The sequence below is a fragment of the Camellia sinensis genome, chromosome 4 (assembly GCF_055761805.1).
Source record: "Camellia sinensis isolate YWXY chromosome 4, ASM5576180v1, whole genome shotgun sequence".
Classification (NCBI taxonomy): domain Eukaryota; kingdom Viridiplantae; phylum Streptophyta; class Magnoliopsida; order Ericales; family Theaceae; genus Camellia; species Camellia sinensis.
In genome coordinates this window covers 211,816,960-211,843,721 of record NC_138964.1, presented here as the reverse complement: position 1 = coordinate 211,843,721, position 26,762 = coordinate 211,816,960, and the positions used below count along the sequence as shown (strand labels likewise).

Genomic DNA, 26,762 nt, shown 5'->3' with positions numbered 1-26,762 from the left:
ACATCGAGAAGGTTTTCCACGTTAAAAATTTATTGTCGCCTTGTTGTGTGATTGTCGGATCATCGTTTTCAGATTATTTTCAGAATATATTGTGCTCTATTAAATTGCTTCCTAATAGGTTCACACAAAGAGGGAGAATAAACTACTTCCGCTATTTTTGTGCCGGATTCAGATATTTCGAATTGGACTTTTGTTTGTTTTTCTCCCAACAATCACAACAGTGGAACTCTCTCAGCCTCATTATGTTACAACCATACAAACATTCTCACAAGATAAATTTCTCTCTCTCTCTCTCTCACTCACTTCCTGTGGAAATTGTGTAATGATCTCAGGGATCCCTCAAAGAGATCGAAGAGGTGATTCTGTACATCATCAGCACTATACTTGATGTTCTTTTCTTCAAGATAACAGGTATATCTTCCAACAAATGACCGATAAGCGGGGATCACCTTTTGGGATATCGATATTCGCAGATCTTCTCTAAGCTGTTTATCTGGGATTAACCATCTAGTTTGGCTTTCGTAAACCTCTTCAAAAGAAACATAAAAGCTTTGAAGCCTCTCCTTCAGCAGAGTTTTCGATATGGAATTTGAACCAGTATTGTGAATACCCTCGTCCCCTAACAAAGACAGGATTGAACTCCACGTCGCTCTCTCATAATTCATCGCATGTTGTCGGAATTTCCCATTTTGCTTGCGAATCCACTCATCCCTTAAAATAGTTCTTAGCTCACAACTTTTGACCTTTTGAGCCATGTAATGTATATTATTCATCAAAAAGAGGTGAAGAAGAGAATCATCCTTGTATAGTTTGGATTTGTCCTCAAGGTTGCATTCTAGAATCGAAATGAGAGATTGGAAGTAGGGAGACATTGGGCTTCCACTCACATCATCCTCTTCACTAACTTCGTTCAAGTCGGGTGAAAACAAAACTGTATCTTCTCTATTGCCGTCCTCGAGGAGTAAATTGAGGGACTCACTGTAATCTGTGAGATTCCCGATGTAATTCAAGACATAGCTAATAAGATGGTGGAATCCACCACCAGAGAAAGTATTGGTAGATATTCTTGAGGCAACATCGTGCTTAAATCCAATCAATGTTGCCTTCACACAATCGCCCAGCCTCCTAGGACATCTTGGCACTTGTTTCTGACACAAGAACCAATCTCATTGGCGTACAAAGCATCTATGTCAGGACCAAGATCTGCCAGCACAGCGTTCATGTCAAGAATGCAAAACAACCTCTCTGGTCTGTAAGGGCTAAAAGCTATGGCTTCACCAACATTCAGGAGTTGCAACATTGAAACCTTTGACACCTCAACAAAGCAAACTGAACTTATTGAATTGAGATCACCAAAAATCTGATCACACAGCTATTTCTCACTAGCAAGATAGACCCGCACATAGATCTTCATAGCACGTATCCATCTTCTCAACTTGACATTCAACGAACCCCACTCTATCTTCATCACATCCTCAGTGCTTATTTTCTCCACTTCAAGTAGGATGAGAGAGTCATCCAAGGCATCTTTCCTGGCATTAATAAAGGCCTGGGTGCATTCTCGATCATAATTCGAATCAAACATTAAATTAGCAATGCACTTGAGGTCAGGAATCAAAGAGAGATGGACCAAATCAACGATGAATTCCTCTGAGCTTCTGCTGATACTATCTCTCTGAAGCACACCTTCAACCGAGTCATCCCAAAAGAGACAATTGAGTTCTCATCCACATCTTCTTCACTGGAACAAATAGAAACAAGCTCAGGCTGAAAGGCCTGCTGGTACTGAACAAGCATGTGCCTGAACTCTTCCTCAAGCCTTACCATTGCCATCTGAAGAGCATCATGAGCCCTCCACGATATCCCACTCTCATCACTCTCTCTACTCAAACACAAACTCTCTAAGCCTTCAGTCAACTTTCGAGCTTCAATCACCATCTTCACATACTTACAAGATCTTTCAGAGCCACAGTCCCATATCATAGACTGATCCACCTCCCAATTCGTGACCTAATCCTGAACAGCATTTAGCAGTTCCTCAATCTCACTTAACCACTCGGATTCCCCATCCTTGTTTTCACTAACTTTACTCATAGAGGACAATCGGGTGCCTAGATCTGCCAAGATTTTCCTATCATCATCTGTAAAATTCTTCTTCTTCTCCAATGCCTTTACGATGCGCTGGGCAGCATCAATCAGATTTCCGTCCCCTTCCAACAATGGACATGCAGATTTACAGTCTCCCATAGCATATAACAGCCCCAAGACCACAAATAACACTATTAAAGAACACACAACAGATACCCTGAAACCAGAATATAAAAGCTACCCGCTTAAATTGAAGCCAAACCACTTCTTCCTAGCCAAAATTCATGCTTGATTGATGAAAATTTTGGAATTTCCCAATTCTGCCATTATAAGACCAAAAAAATTCTCAAAACATTGTTTAAAACAAGTTTGATGAAATGATTGGAGATGCTCCAAGGACTGGTTGAGACTAATTGGCTAAATTATAGAATTTTGTCACTACATCCCCTAATCACCGGCCAATCCAAATATGAGATAAGATGCACAATTCAATTCAAAGAGATTGATAATCCCATGACTAAGATCATCTCCAATGCTTCATCTTTTCTTTCATCAAATCAAGGGAGAGTCAATCATTTACAGCAAAATTGAGAACTCATCAAATTTGAATATGATGAAAATTTAAAAGATGAAGCATTGGACATGATTTTTTTTTTTCCATCAAAATTGAAGAAGAGGAAGATTTGCGATTGTTGGGGAATTTTTAAAAAGATTTTGATGAAATGATTGGAATAGTTCATATGAAAGTTTTTTACTCAAATTTAGAATCAAACTAAATTAAAAAATTGATAAAGGGTTGGACATACAATAACTGTGCTAAGAATACTAATCCAAGCTAAACCAAACATGCCAAAAAAGTAATGTCAATAACATAAATGGGTTTCTAAGATTGCATCGGCAAGAATCAAAGAAGCTGAATAGCAGGAACAAAATCTATAATAAATGTAATTTATACAAGTAATTACATCTGTAAAGTAGTGAATTGAAAATTTGGGTAGAGACAGAACGCGGAAGAAAGAAACTGACCATTTTGGGATTCGGAGCTTTCTTGGGCCATCACTTTGGAGAAATCTTTTATGTCTACTATTATTCTATACTTTTTTGTCTTTCTTATATTCGCTACTCTTGTTTCTTCTGAATTGCTGTTTAGCTTCCTGGATTTTACTTTCTGCCTTCCAAGAAAATGAACAATGCTTCTATTTTCCACATGCCTTCTCCCTCCGTTCACACACTTGGTCAATTTTTTTGGTTTTTCTGTTTATTTTTTTCAATTATAATTTTATCCGAAACTAAAATTATCATAATACCCTTATCTTCCTACTTCCAAACCTTAATTCACAAACCATCAAAAAATAAAATATAAAAAATTAAATTTATCGAATCAATCTAAATTTGTTTTTTTAGGTAAACGATCAACACAAAATAAACCGTTCAAATTATCGAAATAATGCCAGTGATGTGATGGGTCGCACTTGATCCAATAGCAAACACAAGCATTTGATCCAATAGCATCTCACAAGAGATGGGACCTATATGTAGACTTCATCTTCTATTTGATCCCTATGTTCTTAACATTACTACTTATACTTGTAAAATAAAAACCAAAAAAATTAAACACCTTAAAAAATCACAACATCTTTAAAAAAATTAACTTGGAATGGAATCAACCATTGCCCTTCACCTTTCCTTGGGATTATTTCAACTAAACTAAAGCTTCAAACCAATTCATAGTTACAAAAATAAAATAAAAATAAATCCTCTCCACTCCAATTGTTTCTTCATCTTTTTTTGAATTCTTTCTTCTCCTCCCCCAAATAAATATTTTCTTTTCAATATTTAAAATGACAGTTCTTCGCCTACCTAGTACACAAAATACATTAAAAAAAAATTACCTAGTACCTAGTACAGTGTTCCAATGGAGATAGATAGGATATATTTTGTTTCTATGACTTTGGAAGGGGATCCCCTCTTAAGAAAGATTGGAAGAGCTGAAGGGCCGCCCTTGGCTTGAAAAGTGGAACTTCATGACCTGCCCCTCTCACTGTTGCAAAAGTTAGTCCTTCATATACCTCTGTCCACCCTCCCACCTTCACACCCAAACACAAAAAAACACCACATAAAAATAAATTAAGAAAATTTTAAACACCACTCAAGAAGCATTGATATATGCGTAAAAAGTGTTTTAAAATGTATACAAATATTTAAGAATATGTAAATATCTGCATTGAGATTCAAACCATTTTAATATTATAATGAGATCCCATTTAGTTATGGTCATTAACATGATCTTATAATTTATGACATTGAAAACATGTTTTTGTTCTTTATATGTATTTTTCATTTTAGTATTTTTAAATTACGGGAAAGAGTATGGTACATACTCCCGTATGCATTTAATAATTAAAGAAGAAAATAGCATAATTTTATACTTTTTGAGTCTTACTTTAAAAAAAAAAAAATTATAACCAAACAATAAATAAAATATAACCAAAGATCTCATGAGTTATAATTAAAATAACGTTATAACTAAAGAAAAAAATTAGGCATAACTAAAAAAAAAATAACATAACTTAGGGATGCATATGATCAGAGATGTGTATAATAGAATTTCCCTTAAACTATACATTGATTCATTAATCCGCGAGATAAGACATTCCAAAATAAGTAATCCCTAGTCATGAGGAGGAATAACCAGCAAAGTTGAGCAACCCCAATGCAAAATAATCACACATATGCGGGATTAAAAGGGTCCCCAACATAAAGTAGTCCGGGTCACAAAAATTTAACTGACCTGTTTGTTAACATACCAAGGGTACCATGAAACCTTGGTAGACAACTTGAGCTGTGCTAGGGAATATCGTGTGGCAGTGACTGGTACTACTGAATCCACATCACCACTACAATAGTTGAAAATTCACAAAGTAAAAATCAAAATTAGTTGGTATAATACTTAATAAATTTACAATGGTGATTATGGTAAATTGAAAGTAACAAAACCTGAAAACCCAAATTCTCAAACCAGCAGCAATCAGTTCCCGGTATATGGGAAGAATTGATACATCTGTGTCATTCCAATTCCGATTCAAAACTTCACTGCAATTTTGTACATTTTTCATTAGAAAAATTCTAAATAAATAGAATCGGATATAATTCTGTTAGAAAATATTTAAAGAAAAGGTTAAAAATGGAAAAGAAGAGAGTTAAAATTCTCACTTGCAAGCAGTCCATTTATATGGAATTTTGGTTATGTTGGCATGAAGAGCTTGCTGCACATCTGGCCTGTTGTAGTAAATCTCGGCGTATCTTTCTGTACATGGATCGTACCCGGAAATCTGCCTGAATATCTGATCAAACTTCAAAAAATAAATTTTAGTTTGGGAAATAAATTCAAAACAACTTACATTTTGAGAAATAAGTTTTGAAATAACTTGAGTTACTCAATTTGATTAATTCTCTATATATACCGGATGGGGACGATGAGGAAGGCGAATTGTATGGCGGGTAGCACCAGTGCTGCCATCGGAGTTGTTGCAAGGGGGTGCATAAATGTTGTACTGATCAATGTTTCCGAATTCTTGGTCCATAGCATAACTGTACAACGACTCGCACTGGTTTGATTCCTTCTGCCTGCTGAAATCGCACGTGTTGATCAGTTGCCTGTATGTTCTGTCAGAGATCATGGCATGGCTCCACCAGTATGTCACTGTTCCAAGGTTGTCGTAATAGTTGTCTGTCACTGCATTCCCAACCTACATTGTGCAATTTAGCAGAATGCAAATTCAGAGTCATCACCAGGTTGAATGACAAAAATGTTTTAAAAATAAAATAAAATTCTAAGTGCACAAAATCGGATTCTATGATCAGATTCTTATATAAAGGACCCGTATAAAATGGTTGGGCTATATTTTATATGTTAGCATGTCACATTTTTATATATACAGGTGAATTACCATAAATCCTTTGAGATTAATTGGGTGTTTGGAATTGGAATTGTAGTTCATGATTTCTCTAGCCAGTTGAGGCACATAGTGGCCGGCGTAGCTCTCTCCAGTCAAGTACACTTCCCGGCTTTTGTAACGTGGGAATCGATCCATCCACCGGATCAGAAACTGCAGCGAGTCCTCCGCTGGATCAAATTTCACATTAGATCGCTAACTAAAAATTCCTCCATGTCAAATGAAGAAGCAGAAGACGATAGGGATGATGAATTTGTCATATAATTATCAATCTAAGTATATGGTGTATAAATTGCTCTAAGATCCACTAGTAAGCATAAATTGAGTTAAAAATAAAAATAATCAAGAATCATTTTAGGCAGAAGCTCCATTGACTCACACTAGAGCTTGTTTCACCCTTTGGATTTGAACTAAATAAAGCAACCTGAGCACTAAGATTGTGACACATCAACATTTTGTAACAAACAAAGGCACATATATGTACACCAGTAATGTTAGGAATCATGAAAAAAATATCATGAAAATGATCATGAAATGTTCTCCACCTTTGGATTACACATACAATAAAACATCACACACTAATCAACGGATGAAAAATTTTCATGATATTTTTTTCATGATCCCTAGTATTATTCATGTACACCCACTCACACTTATCAACATTTTCTGGATCAGCCCATCTTTCGTAAAATACTAATGTGTCGCAATCTTAATACTTAGACTACTTGGGCAAGTTCAAGCCCAACCTGATCTCATCTGGATAATGTAATCCCTTTTTGTCATGATTGATTTGCTAAAGGCAGTGGTGAATTTGTGACAATCAATCAAAGAAGAGGGCCAAAAATTCATCATAACAGAGTCCTACTAGTCACTGTTGACCATGGCCTACCAATTTGGCTGGTCCAATTTTGCCAAGCTACTCATAAGCACTCATTCATTGTTTTAAAGATAAGAATAAGTAAACATGATAAACATGGTGCAACAAGCAGGAGGTTGTAGGCCCAACCAGTGCGACGATCTCCGGTGTTGAAGAGATCCGATGACCGGTTGCTGTAAGAGAATCCAACGCCGGCCGGAGTTTCGAGGAACAAGAGGTTTGCCAGAGTATTCCATGAGAACTTGTTTAAGTTTAATCCCGAGGCTGTCCTGTTTATCCTGAATGGGCCTATTTCTTCAGATGCACCATATGCTATAGAGGAACAACCTGGACCTGCTTTACCAAAAATTTTGAAAAGGTAAATTATAGTAATTTTTCTTAAAATTTCAAAAAAAAAAAAAAAAAACCATGGTTTGCCTCTTGGGCCAAAGAATGAGAGGCGACCTCCAATACATCACACCTTCCCCATAAATATAAATAATAATAAAATAAAATTTCATATCTTTTCATATTTTGTGCCCCATCATTTCAGGCTTGGCTTATTTTGGTTAGTGAAAGAATTTGTAGAAAGACAAGTGTTTACAGTTACTGCTAAATTTGGCTGTCACGTCTTGTTTTATTATTGGGATAAGTTCTTCAACATTTCAATCATTTTTTATTTTTTATTTTTTTTTTTTTGGGGGGGGGGGAGGGGGGGGGGAGAGAACAAATAGGGTCGACGACAATTGATAGTATCCTTTTAAACTGTTAGTTAAAAACCTATATATGAAATATGATGAATATCATTTATTTTTTTATGAATCTTGTAAAAAAGTTTGACATTCGTAAAATAGTTCTTTTAATTTGAAATAATGGGTGGTGTATGTGAAACGTTAGTAATTCAAATAATAATAATGAAATTAATATTATAATGTATACTTAGTTTAAGTGGTTTGAATCCTTCTATCTTAAATCTATGGTCGTAGGTTCAAGTCTTACTTACTTTTTTGTGTAACTTTTTTACAAAAAATAAAAAACACTACCAGGCCCGGCCCTGAGAATTCCGGAGCCCAAATCCAATAATCAACTAATAAATTTCTGGAGTCCTTCACATTTTTTTTATTTCATTGAATGAAAAAAAAAATTGAAAGTAAAGGACAAAAGATTTGTGTCAAAATCACAAAAAATACTTAGCATTACATTACAATAACTAATAAGTATCGCTTGATCCTCACTCTTCTTGTATTTTTAGAAGCAAATAAATCAATCATACTTGCATAATCTAATTTTTTTGTAAAATTATTTTCAATGAATAACAATACTAATTATTTTAAATGGAACTTTCAATTTTTTAATGGATTAATTTATTTTAAGTTAATTTGAGCCTTTCTTAATTTTTTTTGGACTTGATATATTAGACTAAACTATAATAAGAGAGACCACTTTTTTGGGTTTATTTTCAATAGATAACAATGCTATTTTTTTTTTTTGAATGGCCTTTTAATTTTTTAATAGGTCAATTTATTTTAAGTTAGTTTGGGCTTTTTTTATTTTTTTTTTAACTTAAAACATACCTAATATATTACACTAAATTATAATAGAAGAGGACCTATTTTTTTAGTCTATTTTGAGGGACCTAGGCCATGGCCTTGCGGCCTATGCCCCAGGGCCGGCCATGAATACTACCACATAACATGAGGAAGGTAAAAATTTCATTACACTAATTGAGGCATTCACTTAATAATAGTATAAATTATAATGATGTGACATGAAATATATTAATTTTTAATTTACCCATATTAATTCACACACTTGCAACATATTCAATCATATACTGTGAATGAATTTAAATATCTAAATTGTGATTTCTAACAATTCTCTATTAAACAAAAAAATAAAACCCACAAAAGTGAAGCTTACATATAAGTCTCGACCTTATTTTATATTTGTATGGTATTATAATTAGAGAAATGTTAGAGATTTCAAAGATTTGTCAAAATTTCTATCAAATATTTTACATGAGTGTGGAATCCACATGAAAGTGTAGAACTCAAACCATGTAAGATATGATTTTGAATATTCTAAATAAATGTATTTTTTTAGTTTTCATAAAAAGGTGTAAAAAAACAGAAAAAAATGTGTAAAAAAATAAAGATAAAATATTGATTGATATAACTTAAATAAGTTGCATCATACAAAAAAAAATACACTTTTAGTGTATGCCAAACTAGTACTTTTTAGTAAAAATTTTGACAAATTTTTTGAGTCGCTAGTGTTTTTCTTATAATTAAGTGAAAATGGACTGGGAATGCTGACAAAGGTGAGAGTAATGGCTGAGCCTCAGTAAATGAGGTCAGTTTGTGGTTGCTTTCAAGCATTGAATATCTCTGCTATACTCTTACTACTGCTACTACATGCCAATATAAATGTAGAGAGAGAAGAGAAGAGAGAGAAGAGGAGAGAGAGAGATTGTTGCCCGTGGGGGTAGTTAGATCATCATTCATCTCTATCAATAAGAAAGAAAGAAGCCCACTTGTATAGTATAGTATATAGTATATGAGCATGCCTCATTTTTAATAGAAAAAATTACGAATAAGTGATTTATGAGTTCATCAAAAAAATTTATCGTTTTAATTATTAAAATTGATAAAATTTACTATTAATTTAAAATTATTTTTAAAAATATACGTTGATCTACAATTTTTCCTTTTAATATGGGGTGAGGTACATTATTTACTACATCATACTTCACCCAAATCAATTAAACCATAAGTAAATTTTAATTTTTAAACTTTGCAATTCTAATTGACATTTATGTATGTTAAAACATGAGAAAAATTTATGTGAACAAAATATGCATAGAAACTATGTTATGGCTTCATTTGGGAAGTGACTATTTTAATAAGTTATTTTAATTTTTGACTATTTTGAGTAGGTTAAAATTTTTGTGTTTGGGAAGATGATTGGATTTTTTTGTAATTGGATGTGATGTTTGTGAGAGAAAAAGTGAAATGATTATCGGTTTGATGTGATATTTTGTCTTATTAACTATTTTAACCTATTTTATCTTTTTGTGATTTTTAGCCTAAATTTGACTATTTTTTTTCTTCTCAAACACCCCTTATGTGTCTGTTTGTGTTAATTTTATGTGCACATATCACAGCTGCAACTTGCAAAGCATTCATTGAAATTTATTCTTGGAAATAAAATACAGTGCTAGACTAAAGAAAGTAAATGTTGATATTATTACATTGTATATCTAAGCTTAATTCTTTTTAACGACATTATACTTTTTTTCCTTATTAATTTGACAAGAAAATGGTACATAAATAAAATTGGTATATAGAAATTTCATCTATAATAATGTGATAATGGTACTTTTAAAATTATAAACTATAACGATAAATATTTTATTTATGTTGTGTTTGGTGGGGAGATTTAGGAAGAAATTTAAAGAGGAAAATGAAAAAAATAAGTGAAATGTGAATAAAATATGTATATATTTCACATAGTTTTACACACCTTTTCCTTTTCTCTTTCTAAATCTCTCCCAAAATCCTCCAACCAAACACACCATTAGTAGGCAAAGAAAGTACTAAATACAAAAATATTTACATCATTATACATGAAAGTTTGGACATAAATTCAATTATTGTATAGTATTATTATATATATACGTGTGTTGTATGTATAGAAGGATTATATACACAACAAGTTTCATATATATGCACAGGGATTCAATTTACCTTTAAAATCATCTTTTTATCATATTCGCAACAAGGTTACTCCTATGTATTCTATTAAGTGTACATTTGAATTGCTGTGAACGCTGTTACGTTTTTTATTTTATTTTTTAAGAATATCATTCCTACTCAATAATAATAATTGTTGCATTCAATAACTGTTATAATAAACTTTTTCCTTCCAAAACTACTAATCAGCTTTCCTACATCACTAAATCCAAAATTTTAAATACAAATTATAGACAGAGAGGAGGGGCTAACCTCCATTAAGCCAAACAACCAAAGGCTTTGACAAGGGGTCATGAGTTGCCTCAGTAAGCCAGTAAAACAGAGCTCTACCAACCACTTGATTGACAGTCACATAGCCTGAAAACTGATCAAAAGAGACCTTGGGCTGCCCAGGAAGTCCCAATATTCTCTCAGCTTCTTCTTCTTCATTTACTTGTTTCACTTCATGTGTAGTAGTAGTAGTAGTAGTAGTAGAACTAGCACTGGCACAATAACACTCATGAAAAACAAGCAAAGCAAAGACCACTGTAACAAAGATATTTTCTTTGGCCATTGACAATGGCCTTCAAAGAAGAAGAAGAAAAAGAAAATTAAATGGCTGTCCCTAGTTGTTTGTGTTATCGGAAGTAAGGACTGTGTGTCACTCTGGACAGGATTAAATAGGAGGGAGGGAATGAAATAAATTATTTGGGCACTCTCAGTTTTTGTTTATTGGGGCAACCTATGCTTGAAAGACAACTTTGCACCTATGATAGAAGGGATGGAGGATCATCATTTTTTGAAAAATCATATGAATCTGAATTAACTTTGCACCTATGATAGAATGGATGGAGGATCATCATTTTTTGAAAAATCATATGAATCTGAAATAATTTATTAAATTTTTATTAAATCTTCCATATAGGTGTGAAACCTATACAAACTCACACGTGTGTAAGGTTTGATAAAAAATTTGATAGATTATTTGGAGTCCGTAGTATCACTCTCTTCTCTTTTTTCTCCAAAACTTCTATTCATGACAATATGATGGTGTGATTTGAGAAGTTGGTTAAAAATTAATTTTTTTATTTATTTTTTTTTTTTATCCTTTGTGGATAAAAAATATAAAAAATAATATAATCTAAAATTAATTAAAAATTAAAAACTAACTTTTAAGTAACTTGTCAAAAGAACCCGTGTTATTTTGATTTTTATCAAGTAATAGAAATAGGAATTAGAAAAACAGTTGATTGTTTGACAGAGAGTGGGTATTGGATGGATCACAGTCTCACTTCGATGATATAACTTATTTATTTTGTTAGTTTTTGTATATAAAATATTTGTAAAAAATTATATTAAATGATAAATATATTTTTTGAAATAGATTGAATATTTTTTAAAAAATAACAAAAATATTTAGGACCCTCAAAGTTAGGAATCCTCGTGACTCTCAAAATGATGTGAACTAATAATGTGTTTTTATTTTTATTTTTTTCTTTTCTTTTCTTCCAAGACAAATCACATGTAAGTGAAGTTGTATTTTTTAAGGATCTATAGCATTGTTAAAAAAATAAATACAATCAAATCATGCTTTTACAATTATTAAAGTAATTTAAAATTTTTAATAAATAATCTATAAATAGAGAGTAAACAATTACAAAATAGATGATTTAAATCATCAAAACAAAATTCGTGACAAAACCCATAAGTCCAATTGCACCATCCAATTCATTTAAATAAATTGGAGAGTAGATTAACTGAGAGAGGTTTTTTTTATTGGAGAAGTGATCACAAAGTAATTTTTTTACTCGAATAAAAATTAATTATAAAATTAAACACAATTCCCTTAAATAGTTGATGTAAAAGAATTCTCGACTTTATCTAAACAAGAGTGCCCCCTATCAATGAGCAAAATTTATAAATATTTTTTATTTCTTATTTCTTGTTTCATTAATGACGGGTTTGGTTGGGAGATTTGAAGAAAAATTTAAAAAGGAAAATGAAAAAAATAAATGAAATGTGAATAAAACATACTTATATTTTACATAATTTCACACATTTTTTTCCTTCTCTTTTCTAAATTTTTTTTCAAATTCCTCAACTAAACACAGTATAAATGTTGATGATTAATAAATGGTATCACATGTATTCGCACGCCTACGAAGCAGTCCCCTCGAATCCTCCATTAATTCTTCTTGTATTTATTACGCATATGAGACTTTGACCTCCCTTTTCTTTTTCATTGGCTATTTGCCTCTATCCTTTTCCATTTTTCCCACCATTTTTTTTTTAATTTGTTTTTTTCCTCCTTTTGTTTTGTTTTGTGTTTTTGTCATGTGTCGTGTTTGGATAAGCTTGAATATGGGTTGTTTCTTACTTTCAGTTACATTTTTTGTTCAATGTATAAAAAGTTTGGTCCATTTTTTGTCATCCATGTGTTTCTTGCTTTATACTTTAATGTTGACACTTGCTCGAGAAATTGTCCGGAGAAATTATTCATTTCTCTTCCCAATAAATTTAGGTGTTAGGTTTTTATTCTTGGCAATTCTGTCTGACATGATTCTTTTCAGTTGTAATTTTATTCTTTTTACTTTTTATTTTTTAGTGAGGCTATGAGTTTTTAAATGAGAATCCAATTCGAATTGTGCCTTGCAGAGAAATTTGTGATGTTAATTCTTTCATGTTTGCCACTTCGTTGACTATGTCAAGGATCGAGCTGTCCGGTTAGCTCGCGGGGGTCAAAGGGGCAGTGTCCTAGCAGGATCGAGGGGTAACGCCCTTGAAGCAAAAACCAAAAATGCAGTCGAAGTTGCTTATCCGCTTAAGCGGCCATTTGTGCGCTCAAGTGGAGAATCTTTAGTTCTAGAAGTTTGAATTGTCTGCAAAAGTACTAGAAGTTGTGTTTTTGCGCTCGAGTGACCATTCTTGCGCTCGAGCAGAGATCGCGGATCTGTTTTCTATAAATATGCAATTCAGTCAAATTTTAGGGTTATAACTTCCAGATCTTCTTCTTAGGTAATAGGGTTTTCATCTGGGGGCTTCGTTACTTGTTTTCCTTTGATTTCTATGAGAGATTAATCATGAATTGAGTGGATCATATCAAACGGTTTGTTTGTTTGTTTTATTCAATACAAAAAAAAAGAGTTGTTATTCGGTGAATTCTATGGAATTTGAGCATGAAACTTTGGTGGATTCTGGAGTGGCTCATCGTCGTGAATTCGACATCGACGTTATGGATTCAACGTTGGGTAAGACAATTCCGAGATGAAGAAGGGGCTAGAAGAGGCACATAGGGGTCGGTCGATTCGAACGTGGATTCGTTAGGTAATTGAGAGCACACTTGTTTAATTCCTTTATGTCTTCTTAGCGGATTATTTTGTAACTTTTGCCCGTGATTTTTTTATCACAATTGGAGGCGCTCCAATTGTGATTTTTTCATGTTAAAATCGTTATGTTAATTTGTCTTGATTACTTGATTGGGATTGTTATTTACTGCTTAAAATTGATGCATAATCACAAATCAATATATAAGGAATTTCTAAATTTTTCATTACGTAGTATTTTAAATTAATAATTAATAATTTATTTTTTTGTATTGTAAATATTCAAGATCTAAATATAACTTTTATGTAAACGTATAATTGCACACTCTAATTTTTAATAGCAACTCAACTAAACAGTAAGACTTGCTAGCATTCCTATAGTAGTGTGAATTCGAGTGACGAAAACAACCTCTTTAAAAATGGTGGTAAAATTGTGTATATTTATGTATATCTACCATTTCTCTCATATTATTTTAGCACTCATACTTTTTTATAAGAAAAAATGATATTATTTATTTTGAAAAAAGATATATATATATTTTTAAAACATAAAGTGTGGTTTTGTAAAATAAAATGGACACTCTCTCTAGGCAGTTCTCTTTACGTGCACGCGAAGGGGAGGGAGGGAGGGAGGGAGGGAGGGAGAGAGTAATTGGGTTTTTGTATAAGAATAACTAGTATATCATCCGTGTTATATACAAATTGTGTTTGTAATTATCTATATATATGAATTGTAATTTTTAAATTTCTTTTTTTTTTCTTTTTATATTGTATTAAAGTTTAATATTTTAATAATAATCATATATGTTAGACTTTTCAAGAATTTTTTTTATTATTATATTATATTAAAGTTTAATATTTTGATAATAATTATATGTGTAAGACTTTTTAAAAAAAAATTATGTTTATTCTTAATGCATTAAAGTGTTATTATGAGGGATAATAATCATATGTGTTAAGACTTTTCAAGAAAATCATATGTGTTGGATTTCAAAAAATAAATTTATGATTGTTCTTAATGCATTAAAATATTATTATGAGAGTAAGACTTGGGAGTTGGGAGAAGTTAATAAATATTAAGATTTTTTTTTTTTACATCAAAAAATTTAAATTGAGAGATTAAAACTCTTACAAGACTTAGGATTAAAAACTCCTTCTTACTTACTATATATATAGTATAAATAACATAGGGTGTGTTTGATTGGACGGACTGAAAAATGAGGGATTAGAATCCATCGGACTTGAATCATGGGACTGTGAATCCCCCGGACTATTTGGTCGGATTGGATATGTATTCTGTGTTTGTTTTTTCATGGGATTAGATGTCTGGATAGGACTATTTTCAGTGAATCCAACGTTTGGTTGGACGGACTTGATAGGATAAATGAACAAAAGACTATTTTATCCTTTTTCAATTGTTTACTAAGTAATAGAAATATTAAACATATCTTTAATATTTTAATTATTTTTAATTAAATAAATTCGTTTTTTTTTTAAATTAAATAAATAAATAAATAAAATATCAATAAAATTTGTTTTAAATCATTACTGTGTAACAAATCATTATTTTTTTTACATGCAAAACTTTATTGTGTTTGTTTATTTACACAATTAAATAAATTTATTTTTTTACACAATTAAATAAATAAATAACCACTAAATTTGATTTAATAAAACACTGTATAACCTGTATAAAAAATTTATATTATTTTTTTAATTAAAATTTTAAATAAATTTTAAATAAAACACATATTAAAATTTAAATAATGAAATTAAATAAATTATAAACAAAATTTTAAAATAAAACATCAATAAAATATCTATAAAAAATTATTTTAAAAATTTAAATAAATAAAACATCAATAAAAAGTTAAATAAAATTATTTTATTTTTAAATTGAGACATTTAAATTTTATTGAATTTTATTAAATATAATACATAATTAAATAGTAGAGGGTCAAAATGATCATTTTTGCATCTAATCTCAACAGTGAATAGTCCCCCACATTCTATCCCACCCCCCTAGGACACAATAGTCCCCCATACGGGGGACATGGAGTCCGGCCGGACTCCATGTCTGGCGGACTAAAAAAAAATCAAACGACAGATAAGAAACACTATTTAAATTATAATCCAAATAGTGAATAGTCCCCCTCCAATCCCCCCAATCAAACACGGCCATAGTGTGTTGTGTTGTGTGGTGTGGTGTGGTGTGGCGATGGTGATGATGGCCATTATGGTTAGCTCTTTTGGACTTGCATTAATTGCCCTCTTTTTCATTGAATTTGTATTAGTCACAAAAGATTCCCCCCCCCCCCCCCCCCCCCCCAAAACACTTTTTTTATTATTATTATTATTATTTAAGTCTCATTTGTCCAGTAATGTTTTTAGTTAAAAAATTAAAAAAATTATTTAAAAAATTAACAATGTATACTAAAAAGTCATACATTCTTTTTTTTTTCTATTTTTTGTACATCATTTTATAAAAAATTAAAAAATCATCCTAAACATATTAACTTTTTTTTACATTATATTATAGTCAAAAAATTAAAAAATTATTAAAATAAACATGTTTCCAAGCAAGGCATTAGTTCCTTATTACTAAATTTAGCAAGCACTGTTGTTCCAGTTGTTGGTAACCATCATCAGCTCAAGCTCCTCTCTCTCTCTCTCTCTCTCTCTCTCTCTCTCTCTCTCTCTCTCTCTCTCTCTTCCAACAATATCTCTCTAACTTTCACTATGCTTCTCAAGTCAAGATCAAGACTGGACCCGTCCAGTTTGGTCCATGAAGTCCATTTTTTGGGTCCGTTTTGATAATCCGAACCGTTCAATGTGTAGAACTCGTCGAGTACTGCATGCTTGAAAAAAATCACTTTGATCGGATATCAATAGTTATGTGATCAAATCAGTTTTGTATAAAAAAATAAACGGTGAAAAAATTAACGGTTGATAAAAAACTATTTTGTTCACATAGCTATCGATATCCGATCAATGTAATTTTTTACAGGCATATAGTACTCGACGAGTTTTACATATTGAACGGTTCGGATTATCAAAACGGGACCCGTGATGGAGTCCCACGGGCCCAATAGTACAGTTCAATCCGATCTTGGACTGGACCAAAGCCACTGCCTTCACTAAAATACAATTTCAATTGTATCTTTTCATAATTTCCTCCCTTACTTTGCCATCATTTGTGAGATTGCCACTTGTTTAGAGACGGACGCAAAAATTTAACATTAATATCAGTGACATTGAAAATATCATTCCAAAAAATGTCATCAATGTATTGTTTTTTTTTAAATTAAAGATTGTGGTGGGTCTCTCAGGACTATGTTTTGGTGACTATTTTAGTGTTCACTTTTTTGTGATTGGTCAACAAGCTCAAATTCTAATCTCAATAAATGTGTATGTATGCAAATAAAAACTTTATAACAAATGTGTGAAAGAAAATATTAATTTTTGTATTTAAAGAGGAAAATAGTTTATATTTTCTTTTCTTTTTTTCTTCCTTCTCTAATACAGTCGTATCACAAATTTAAAATTCAAACATGATGTAAACAATCTAAATTAGTTGCAATTTTATAGATTTCTTTTCAAGACTTTGGTGTAGCTATTTTTATCATTATAATTTGTAACCCTTGTCTGTCCTATTTTTATCCACGTAGTTAAATATTTATTAGCTATGATATGATGAACCTATCAAAATAAAAAGGATAAAGTACACTTTTTATTTTTATAGTTCAATTTAAATTTTATTTTAATTCTTATCATTTTAATTTGATATTTCTATCTAAAATACTGTCAAAATTTGTTACATGTAATTTTCATGCAACCGACCTATGTTAAAAAATCATGAATTGTAGTGGAAATGTCAAACTAAAATTGTATTTAAAGTTTAGAATTAATATTATTTAAATTAAGTTCATAAAAATAAATAAACTTAGAATCAAATCAATAGACCATGCTAGGGATTCAAGCTCCTTCTTAGGGGTGTTTTGAAAAGTTGGTAAAAAATTAGTTTTTGACTTTTTACTAAATTTTTTAGCTTTTTAGAAAGTGATTTGAGAAGTTAGTAAAAAGTTGACGTTTTACTTTTTAGTTTAATATTTGTTTATGATGTCAAATCAAATCAAAATGATCAAAATATCCTTACTCAACAGAAGAAATTTATTTTTTTTATTTTTTTGTCATAGGCCCTAATTTATAATTTTACACTTGCATTTTTGGCACTTCCTAAACTAATTTTGTTGCGTTTTTGGCACTTGCGTTTTTAGACATTTTGTTCAAAAACGTGACTTTTTATTTTGTTCTCAAAATGGCACTTAATTTCATGATTAAATCACTAATAACATGTATCTAATTTGCATTATATATATATATGAAAGCGTTTACACAATCTGAGATAAAAACATACTGACAATTCTGATACATGTACTCCTAAAATTAAGTAGGTTCCTAAGAATTAATGGAAAATGAATAAAATCTTGATTATTTTGAAAAACCAAAACAGTCATGTTACGTAGCTCGAAAGCTACGTAGCTCGAATCTCCCTAATCAAAAATGTTGCCATTTTTCTTTTTTTCTTTTTTTTTTTCAGAAGCAGAAATCAGGAGGAAGAAGGAGAGGAGAGGAGGAGGAGAAGGAGGACTGGAGGGGGCCTAATAACAGGGGAGGAGGTGGCGGGGCCGAAGGCGGAGACGGCGGCCGAAGCTGGAGCTGGAGCTGCTGCTGCGACGAGCTGGCGGCAAGGCGATGACGGCGGGCCGGAGCTGCGACGACCACCAGCTGCTCCTCTTCCCCTCTTCTTCTCTCTCTCTCTCTCCCTCTCTCTCTCCCTCTTCCCCTCTTCTTCTCAGATCGGTTTCAGATCGAAAATGGAAGAAAAAAAAAGAAAAAGAAAAAAAAAAAAAAAAACCTAATGCCCAAAACGACGTCGTTTTGGGCATTAGGGGATTCGGGGGGCAAAATCCTCGAGCTACCAAACATTATTCAAACCAAAAATAGAATTGTCAGTCAATATATACGATAACAACTGTGTATTTATCATTAGTGATGTGATTAAAAATTCATATCATGCTAATATTATGTCCCATTATTTGATATTATCAATCACTAATAAAATGACATTTAAATGTAGGATTTAGGTGAGTGGATGACATTTGATAAACACTATTATTCAAATATAAAGTTAAATATATTTTTTATTCTTATAATTTGATTCAAATTTAAATTCTAATCACTGTAAGATTAAATACACTGCCACATATAATAATGATTTGATATTAATGGTCATAGGAATAGCCCAACGTATAGACTTGTGAAGGAAAAGGCCCGAAACATAGAGATCTCCCAAGGGTCCAAAGACTTGGCGTTAGCATGTATATAAGACATGTTTGTTTTCCGAGTTAGAATACATGAGATTTATAGTGAGGAGTTCGATAGTAAAGAAATTGTTAATTAGGAGAGTGATAATGATGAGATTAATTAAAATTGTATTTATTTTGATAATAGTTATCAGTGTATGGATTGTTAAATTATTTTATATAAAATAAATATAAAATAATAAAACAACTAAAAAAATACAAAAACATTAAACATTAATGTTCAAAAAAAAATGCCCAACATGTTAAAAATTAAAAAATTTCTAGAAAAAAAAATAAACAAATAAAACAATGATTTTTACTTAACAAAAAATGCAAAAAATTAAACATTAATATTCAAAAAAAAGGCCAACTTGTAAAAAATAAATAAATAAACAAATAAAATTTATAGTCCGACGAACTATTTTTCTAATACCACCTCCACCTCCTCCTCCTCCTCCTCCTCCATCCCAATCTCCCTTCCAACACCCAACCTAAAAATTTCTAGTCCGGCGGACTATTTTTCTAATACCACCTCCACCTTCACCTCCTCCATCTCAATTCCTTTCCCAAATTTACAAACAAACACAACATTAAATGGATCTCACCTCTATCCTAATCTTATCCCTCCCTTTATACTCAAAACAAACGGGGCCTAAGTATTTATTTAATGGGGAACTTACTTATAAGTCTCATATACAAAGTTCAAAATTCATTTAATCCTAAAACAAAACACTTGTACCAATTAGCCTTATATATTTTTAATTGTTACCAAAAAATCTTATGTTTTTAAAGATTTTGCTACATTCCATCACCGTCGGATTTCCGTCAGACGGTCAACGAAGACTCATCAGAATGTTCAATATCACTGGGAAGTCACCGAAATTTCCCCGGAAATTTATCGAAGTATCGCTGGAATGTTTTGAACATCACCAGAAGTTGTCAAAATGTTTGAATGTTCGTTGGACGTCAATAATAACGCCGGAGACTCATCAGAATGTCAAGAATATTACAACAAAAAAAATAATAACAATAAACTAAGAAATTAAAATAAAAAAACATAACAAAATGTACTAAATATTGATAAACTGAAATAAGAAAAAAAAAACTAAGAACAACAAACAATAACAATGAAAAAAAATATATGTTATTTTCAATTTAAGCAAATAATTTTCAATATTGATCAAACTGAAAAGTAAGTTTTGAAACTGTAAAATGTTACAGTTTCAAAGTATGATTCTATTAAGTATTTATTCTGATTAATCAAATTGAAAAACATGTTATAAAATTGTAAAATCTTACAGTTCTAAGAGCATCCCTAACAAATTACCTAAATTTACCTTAAAATATTATTAAAAATTCATTCTCTATTTTAAGAATCACTTTTTCATTTATTTCTCCCAACAGACTCATTATTTCTCTATTCTATTAACAAACTCCCTATTTTTTTCTTTATTTTATTAAAATATAATTTTTAATTGTAAATTAAAAATAAATAAAAATCATAAATGTGTATTGTAGTCCCTAAACAAAACAAAGCAAAAAAGAAAAAAAAAATTATAAGGGAGCTACAGTGACTCCTTACAAATAGGGAATCACTGTACGAATTCTTATTTTAGATAAGTGTTTAAGGGCTCTAATGGAAGGGTATAGGAAGCCACTAATCCCTTAAAATAGGTAATGATGGAATTTGGGGGTTCTATTAGGGATGCTCTAAAGAATGATTCATTTCAACACAAAAAAATAAATTAATTAATTAATTAAATTAAATAAAAAATAAAAATAAAAAATGAAACTATAAAATTATATAATTTTCACCGTCTGTAACTAAAACTCGAAAATAACTTGTTCATAATTTGAAATTTTTCTTTATTATAACAAGAAACTAGGAATGTGTAGTACAGACAAAGTATTAAAACTGAGAGATTGAAGGACAGAAACAAATATAGAGAAAATTTGTACTTTGACAACTATTTTTGATTTGGATCTAACTGAATCTAACGTAGATCTACTCAGATTTGATATAGATCTACTCATCTTCTTCCTCGAAACTCATCTCTTTCACCGTTAGCGAGCACGAAACAAAGAGTTGGTGCTTGGTGGTTGCTCGTGAACCCCAATCAGTGGTGGTGGCCGGGCTCTGGTGACTGTAGATTAGAAAGAGAAAGAAAAGAATGAAGACGTGGACGTGGGCATGGGCGTAGGCGTGGACGTGGGTGTGGGCGTGGTCATGGTCATCGTCGCCGCCATTGATATCAGAGAAAGAGTGATAAAGAGTAGAAGTAAGGTGTAGGGAAGAGATGAGAAAATAAATGGATATAAAACTTTTAAGTCTATCTACAAAGTTTAGGAATTAAACAAAAAACACACTTTCCAAACAAGACTTATGGATAATTTGCCCTTTATTTAATATTGCGTTGAGTTAGTAGTTGTTTGAGATGTGATATATAAGTGCACTTTTTAACTTTTTAATTAAAAAAGTAAAGAAAAAATATGTATGTTTTGTATAATTTTTTTAACTTTTTATGAAAAGATGTGTAATAAAATGTTGTAGTAACATCAAAATGACAATTTTATCTTTTTAACTTTTTGACTTTTTGAATAGTTGAATTCAAATGACAAAATAATAATTTTGCCCTAGTGACTTTCCCCATAAACTATCCTTGAATAGTATAAACTTTTTAGATTTTTTAGTAACTTTTTGACTTTTTTAGTTTATTCCAAACAATGCCATAGAATGTTTGTTGGCTCATTTGTTATTATCCTTAGCCTTCATTTGGCATATTACAAAATGGGCTTTTTGGATAAAGTAATCACAAAAAGATAAAATAGACTTTTTAACTCAATAAGATAAAATGTCACATCCAAACCATAATCATTTCTTTTTTTCTCTTACAAAAGTCAAAAAAATAAAAAAAAAAACCTATTCTAAACGAGATTTTTTTAGCTCGAGGCTAAAATAGACAAAAAGTTAAAAAGTCAAAAAACCAACTCATATCCCAATTGTTGGTTGAGATTATATATTTATTATTATAGTAAATAAAAAGAAATAATCAGTAGATATTTATAATAGAACAATATGAAAACAAAAATGATTGGTAACTCGAATTTTCATAACTCGAATAGATCGAATGTCTTAAAACAACGTCGTTTTAAGGGTAAAACGAAGTCATTTTAATACATTCGAATTATTTAGGCCATACAAATTCTAACTACTAACTATTTTTCATATGAAAATTATAGGAATATATATATATATATATATATTTATGTTCAACAATAATTTAGAGCACTAATTTTGGTACTCTAATAAAGCACTAATGACATGGCAAGGAGAAAAAAAATGTAAAAAAAATAAATAAACTAAGACCAAAATATCACATCACATCACAGTGGGTGGGGTCCACTACCAACTCATTAGAGCTGGCTTTTAAGCTAAAAAATTAGAGCTCCAAAGCATTTTTCATTCAACAATGATTTATCCTTCTAATTTAGGATCTCTAATTAAGCACTAATGAGGTGAAAATTCAAAAAAAAAAAAAAAACTAAGGTCAAAACATCACATCAATTAGTGGGGTCCACCCCCTAGAGCTCATTTAGAGCTCATAGTTTAGAATTCCCAAGCATTTTGTTTTTCATTTATGTGAGGTGTAGATAGATATGACTAGGGACTTAGGGTTGGTACCGTGTCACACCTTGCTTGGTTTCCAGTTTTCCAAAACACTTTTCAGAAAATTCTACTTTCTAATTTTTCGTATTTTTTTGTTTTTATTGAATTTTTTTAATATTTTAAGCAATTTTTTTTATTTTTTAGACACACCTAACATAAATACACCTAAAAAGTAAAAAAATTGAAAAAAAAAAATCTTTTAAAAATTCACTAAATACCAAAAATACAAAAAAAAATACAAGAATTCAGTACATTTTTTATATTTTTATGTATTCATTCATTTTTTAAAATATTTTTTCATAAATTTTTTACTTTTTAGATACATTTAAGTAAGGTGCATCTAAAAAAGTAAAAAACATGTTTAAAATTTAAAAAATATTCACTAAAAACAAAAAAACTAAAAAAAGTCAATTTTCAAAAAACTTAATCCAGAAAACTCAAACCAAACACAGTGATTGTTTTTTAAACTTATTTTAGTGATTTCAACTGTTTATATTGTAAGATTTGTTGATTATATTAGGATATTTTGGGAAGATGGTAAAAAGTTGACTTTTGACTTTTTATCAAGTTTTTTGACTTTTTTGAAAACTGATTTGAGAAGTTAATAAAAAGCTACTTTTGGCTTTTTTTGGTTAATATTTATTTATGACGTCACATCACAATAAAATGACCAAACTACCATACCCAATTTAAAAAATTTATATATTCACCCATGTATAACCCTAAATAATATAAAAGGTATAACTGTAATTTTTGATGTACCTTTTTTTTACCTTGCCAAATGATTTGTTGCTAAAAAAGCAAACGTGGCTTTTTTTTTTCCTAAGCTGCAAAGGCAACTTTTTACTAAGGTTGTCAAAAGACCACATTATTTATTTAAAAAATTTAGTTAATTGAATATTGATAATCTCATGATCAATAACTAATTATTTTTAAAAATTTATTAAAATTATATTAATTGTTTATTTTTTAAACATAAATATTATAGGGTTATAAATGTCTACTCCCTCCGTCTTAAAATAATGGTTCCTTTTAGATAATCTAATTTTTTTTAGTAGTACAATTATTGTATTTTTAAAAAAATAATGTTTCAAAATTACCCTTTCATAGTATATTTTTTTGAGAATATCAATATTATAATTATACTTTTAGATTCATGAATTTAAAAGAAAGAAAAAATAAAAAATTTATATTATTTTTATACTTAATTTTTAAAAAGAATTAATATTTTAAGATAATAAAAAATAAAATAAAAATTAATATTTTGAAGCGAAAGAACTAATTTATTTAGTTTTTATATAAATATTCAATCTAATAACCTTTATAATATAAATTATTCAAATTATTAAAAATTCAAGATACGCTCTCAATGGATCTCACCGAAACCCCAACCTCTATGAGGGTTGGTACTAGGGAGTAGGGCAGTAATCACGGGTATTTATGAGATGGTAGAGAGTGGTAGAGAGAAAAATAGCAGAGAGTGGTTGGAAGTCCTGAAAATTGAAGCGCCACACACCCCCCCCCCCCCCCCCCCCCCCTCTCGTACTGAGGAAGGGCCCCTCTCCAGAAAACTGAAACAAAATCTTGAAATGCTGGACGTAAATTCGATTACACTTGTTGAGGCTCCTCTGTGTTTTCTCAGGAAATTAAACAAGGATAACTTCTGCTGATTTATTAGAATTCGTGCCTAAATATATATATATATATATAGAGGGAGAGAATGGCTTCCGTCCAGTCTATGATCAAATTGAAAGATACTGCTAAGTTTGTGGAAGTCTATTACGGATCTTGTTTTGATAATTCGAATCGTTTAATATATAGAACTCGTCGACTAGTATATGTCTGTAAAAAATTATATTGATCAGATATCGATAACTAAGTGATCAAATTAGATTTTTATAAGTCGTTTATTTTTCACCGTCTATTTTTTTCACACAACACTGATTTGATCATAACTATCGATATTTGATCAATATAATTTTTTTACAAACATATAATACTCGACGAGTTCTACACATTAAACGGTTCGAATTATCAAAACGGAACCCATAATGAACCCTTACAGGCCCAATAGTACTCTTCAATCCGTGATTAGACTGGAGGAAAGCCATTCCCATATATACATATATATATATATATATATATGTATATATATAAACTTTGTTGATATTAAAATTTTTTAAGTGTCGGGTTCATTATTTAAAGTTTAAATGAGAATGCAAGTTATTATTATTATTATTATGATTTAAAATTTAGTTTTAAGTTATAATCAAATTGTTTCTCGATCAAAAAAAATAGTTATAATCAAATTGTTTGATTTTATAATTCAGGATTCATTTTTTAAAAAATTAAACTTCTTTTTTTTTGTATTTTTTTTATTAAGAAATTTTAATATTTTCAGTAATTTTTAAAATTTTTAGATACATCTAACATAAATACATTTGAAAGTATAATATTTGAGAAAAAAAATTAAAAAAATTCACTAAATACTAAAAAAAATATGAAAATTAAGTAAAATTTTCATATTCTTGTGTATTTATTGATTTTTAAAATATTTTACTTTTTAGATATATCTAACTAAGATGCATTTAAAAAAATAAAAAAATTACTTAAAATTTTAAAAATATTCACTAAAAATAAAAAATACAAATAATAAAAAATTCAATTTCTAAACAATTGAATTCAAAAAATTAAAATTAAACATAGTGAATAGTTTTATGAATATATTACATTTTTCATCTTTAACCTTTCATTGAAATTTTATTTTCATCTTCTATCTTCTAATTGTAATAATTAATTAATAATTATGTCCACACGTTTTAACCCGCAATGTGACCCTCTTGTCGTTCCATCCTATGAAATTTGGGTAATGAGACGGTTAGAATAGTTGAGTTAGAGAAAATAATATGTATTATATTTAATAAATTAATTTTATACAATAGAAAGTTGGTATATATATACTCAGAAAGATTATCTTATTAGAAGCCTAATTATGAAAAAGAATATACTACAAGAAACTTAACTATCGCTATTTCCAAATATATCTAAGAAATTAATATGTAATATATGTAAGAATATATACCATATATATATTAACATTCCCTTTCAAACTCAAAGAGTATAAACATCTGAGTTTGGAGAGAGAAATTAAAATATGAAATAAAACTAAATAAAATAAAGAATAGAGATTGGTAGCTCGAGATTATTGCGGCCTGATTGCCCCGAATTACAAAACGACGTCGTTTTGCCCTTTTTTTTTTTTTTTTTCCTGCTCTCTTTTCTCTAAAATAGGGAGATTTTTTTTTACCTCTCTTCTCTGAAACAAGGAGAAGAGGGAAGAGAGAAGAAAGAGAGAAGAGGCGATGGCGGAGCGACGGAGGCGATGGTACGATGGTGATGGACGATGGACGCGACGGTGATGGCACGACGGTGGGTCTCTTCCTCTCTCTTCTCTCAACAAATCTATGTGTGTCTCTGATTTGTGGGTTTGTTTTTTATTTTGATTTGGTTTTAATTTGTGGGTTTGTTTGTTATTTTGATTTGTATATATACACAGATCATTTTTGTTGTGGGTTTGTTTGTAATCAGTTGTTGATTTTGATTTTGTATGTGGATTTTGATTTGATTTTGTTTGTGGGTTTGTTTGTTGATCAGTTTTGATTTCTTTGTAGATTTTGATTTTGTTTGTGGGTTTGTTTGTATACACAGATCAGAAGGTTGAAACTTCACTCAGTTATGTTTGAGAGAGAAAGAGAGAGAGAGAGAGAGAGAGGAA

General features: G+C 30.4%; 1 protein-coding gene and 1 pseudogene across 2 annotated transcripts; both read right to left on the bottom strand.

Moving 5' to 3' along the window:
• Positions 1–299: 299 nt before the first annotated feature.
• LOC114282348 (exocyst complex component EXO70E2 pseudogene) lies at positions 300–2,389 on the bottom strand (annotated as a pseudogene).
• Positions 2,390–3,746: 1,357 nt separating this feature from the next.
• Positions 3,747–11,399, bottom strand: SCPL25 (serine carboxypeptidase-like 25). Of its 2 annotated transcripts, none has more exons than XM_028224994.2 (8): positions 10,905–11,399; positions 7,051–7,254; positions 6,039–6,214; positions 5,553–5,837; positions 5,302–5,441; positions 5,086–5,181; positions 4,880–4,985; positions 3,747–4,175 (listed from the first exon to the last, which is right to left on the bottom strand). In XM_028224994.2, exons 1-8 carry the CDS (start codon positions 11,203–11,205, stop codon positions 4,032–4,034), a joined length of 1,452 nt encoding a protein of 483 aa, XP_028080795.2. In that variant the 5' UTR covers positions 11,206–11,399; the 3' UTR covers positions 3,747–4,031. The 2 variants fall into 2 exon arrangements, with proteins under 2 accessions (XP_028080795.2, XP_028080796.2); XM_028224995.2 differs by having other exon boundaries at positions 5,302–5,432.
• Positions 11,400–26,762: the final 15,363 nt, after the last annotated feature.

What these genes read in the sequence shown, in the direction of transcription:
- SCPL25 (XM_028224994.2), bottom strand. Translation starts at nt 11,205, where the DNA reads ATGGCCAAAGAAAATATCTTTGTTACAGTGGTCTTTGCTTTGCTTGTT. An exon ending in GGTTGTTTGGCTTAATGGAG is followed by an intron (nt 7,255 to 10,904) that starts GTTAGCCCCTCC and finishes TTGGTAAAGCAG; the next exon opens with GTCCAGGTTGTTCCTCTATA. An exon ending in CTTGGTATGTTAACAAACAG is followed by an intron (nt 4,176 to 4,879) that starts GTCAGTTAAATT and finishes TTGGGTGTGAAG; the next exon opens with GTGGGAGGGTGGACAGAGGT.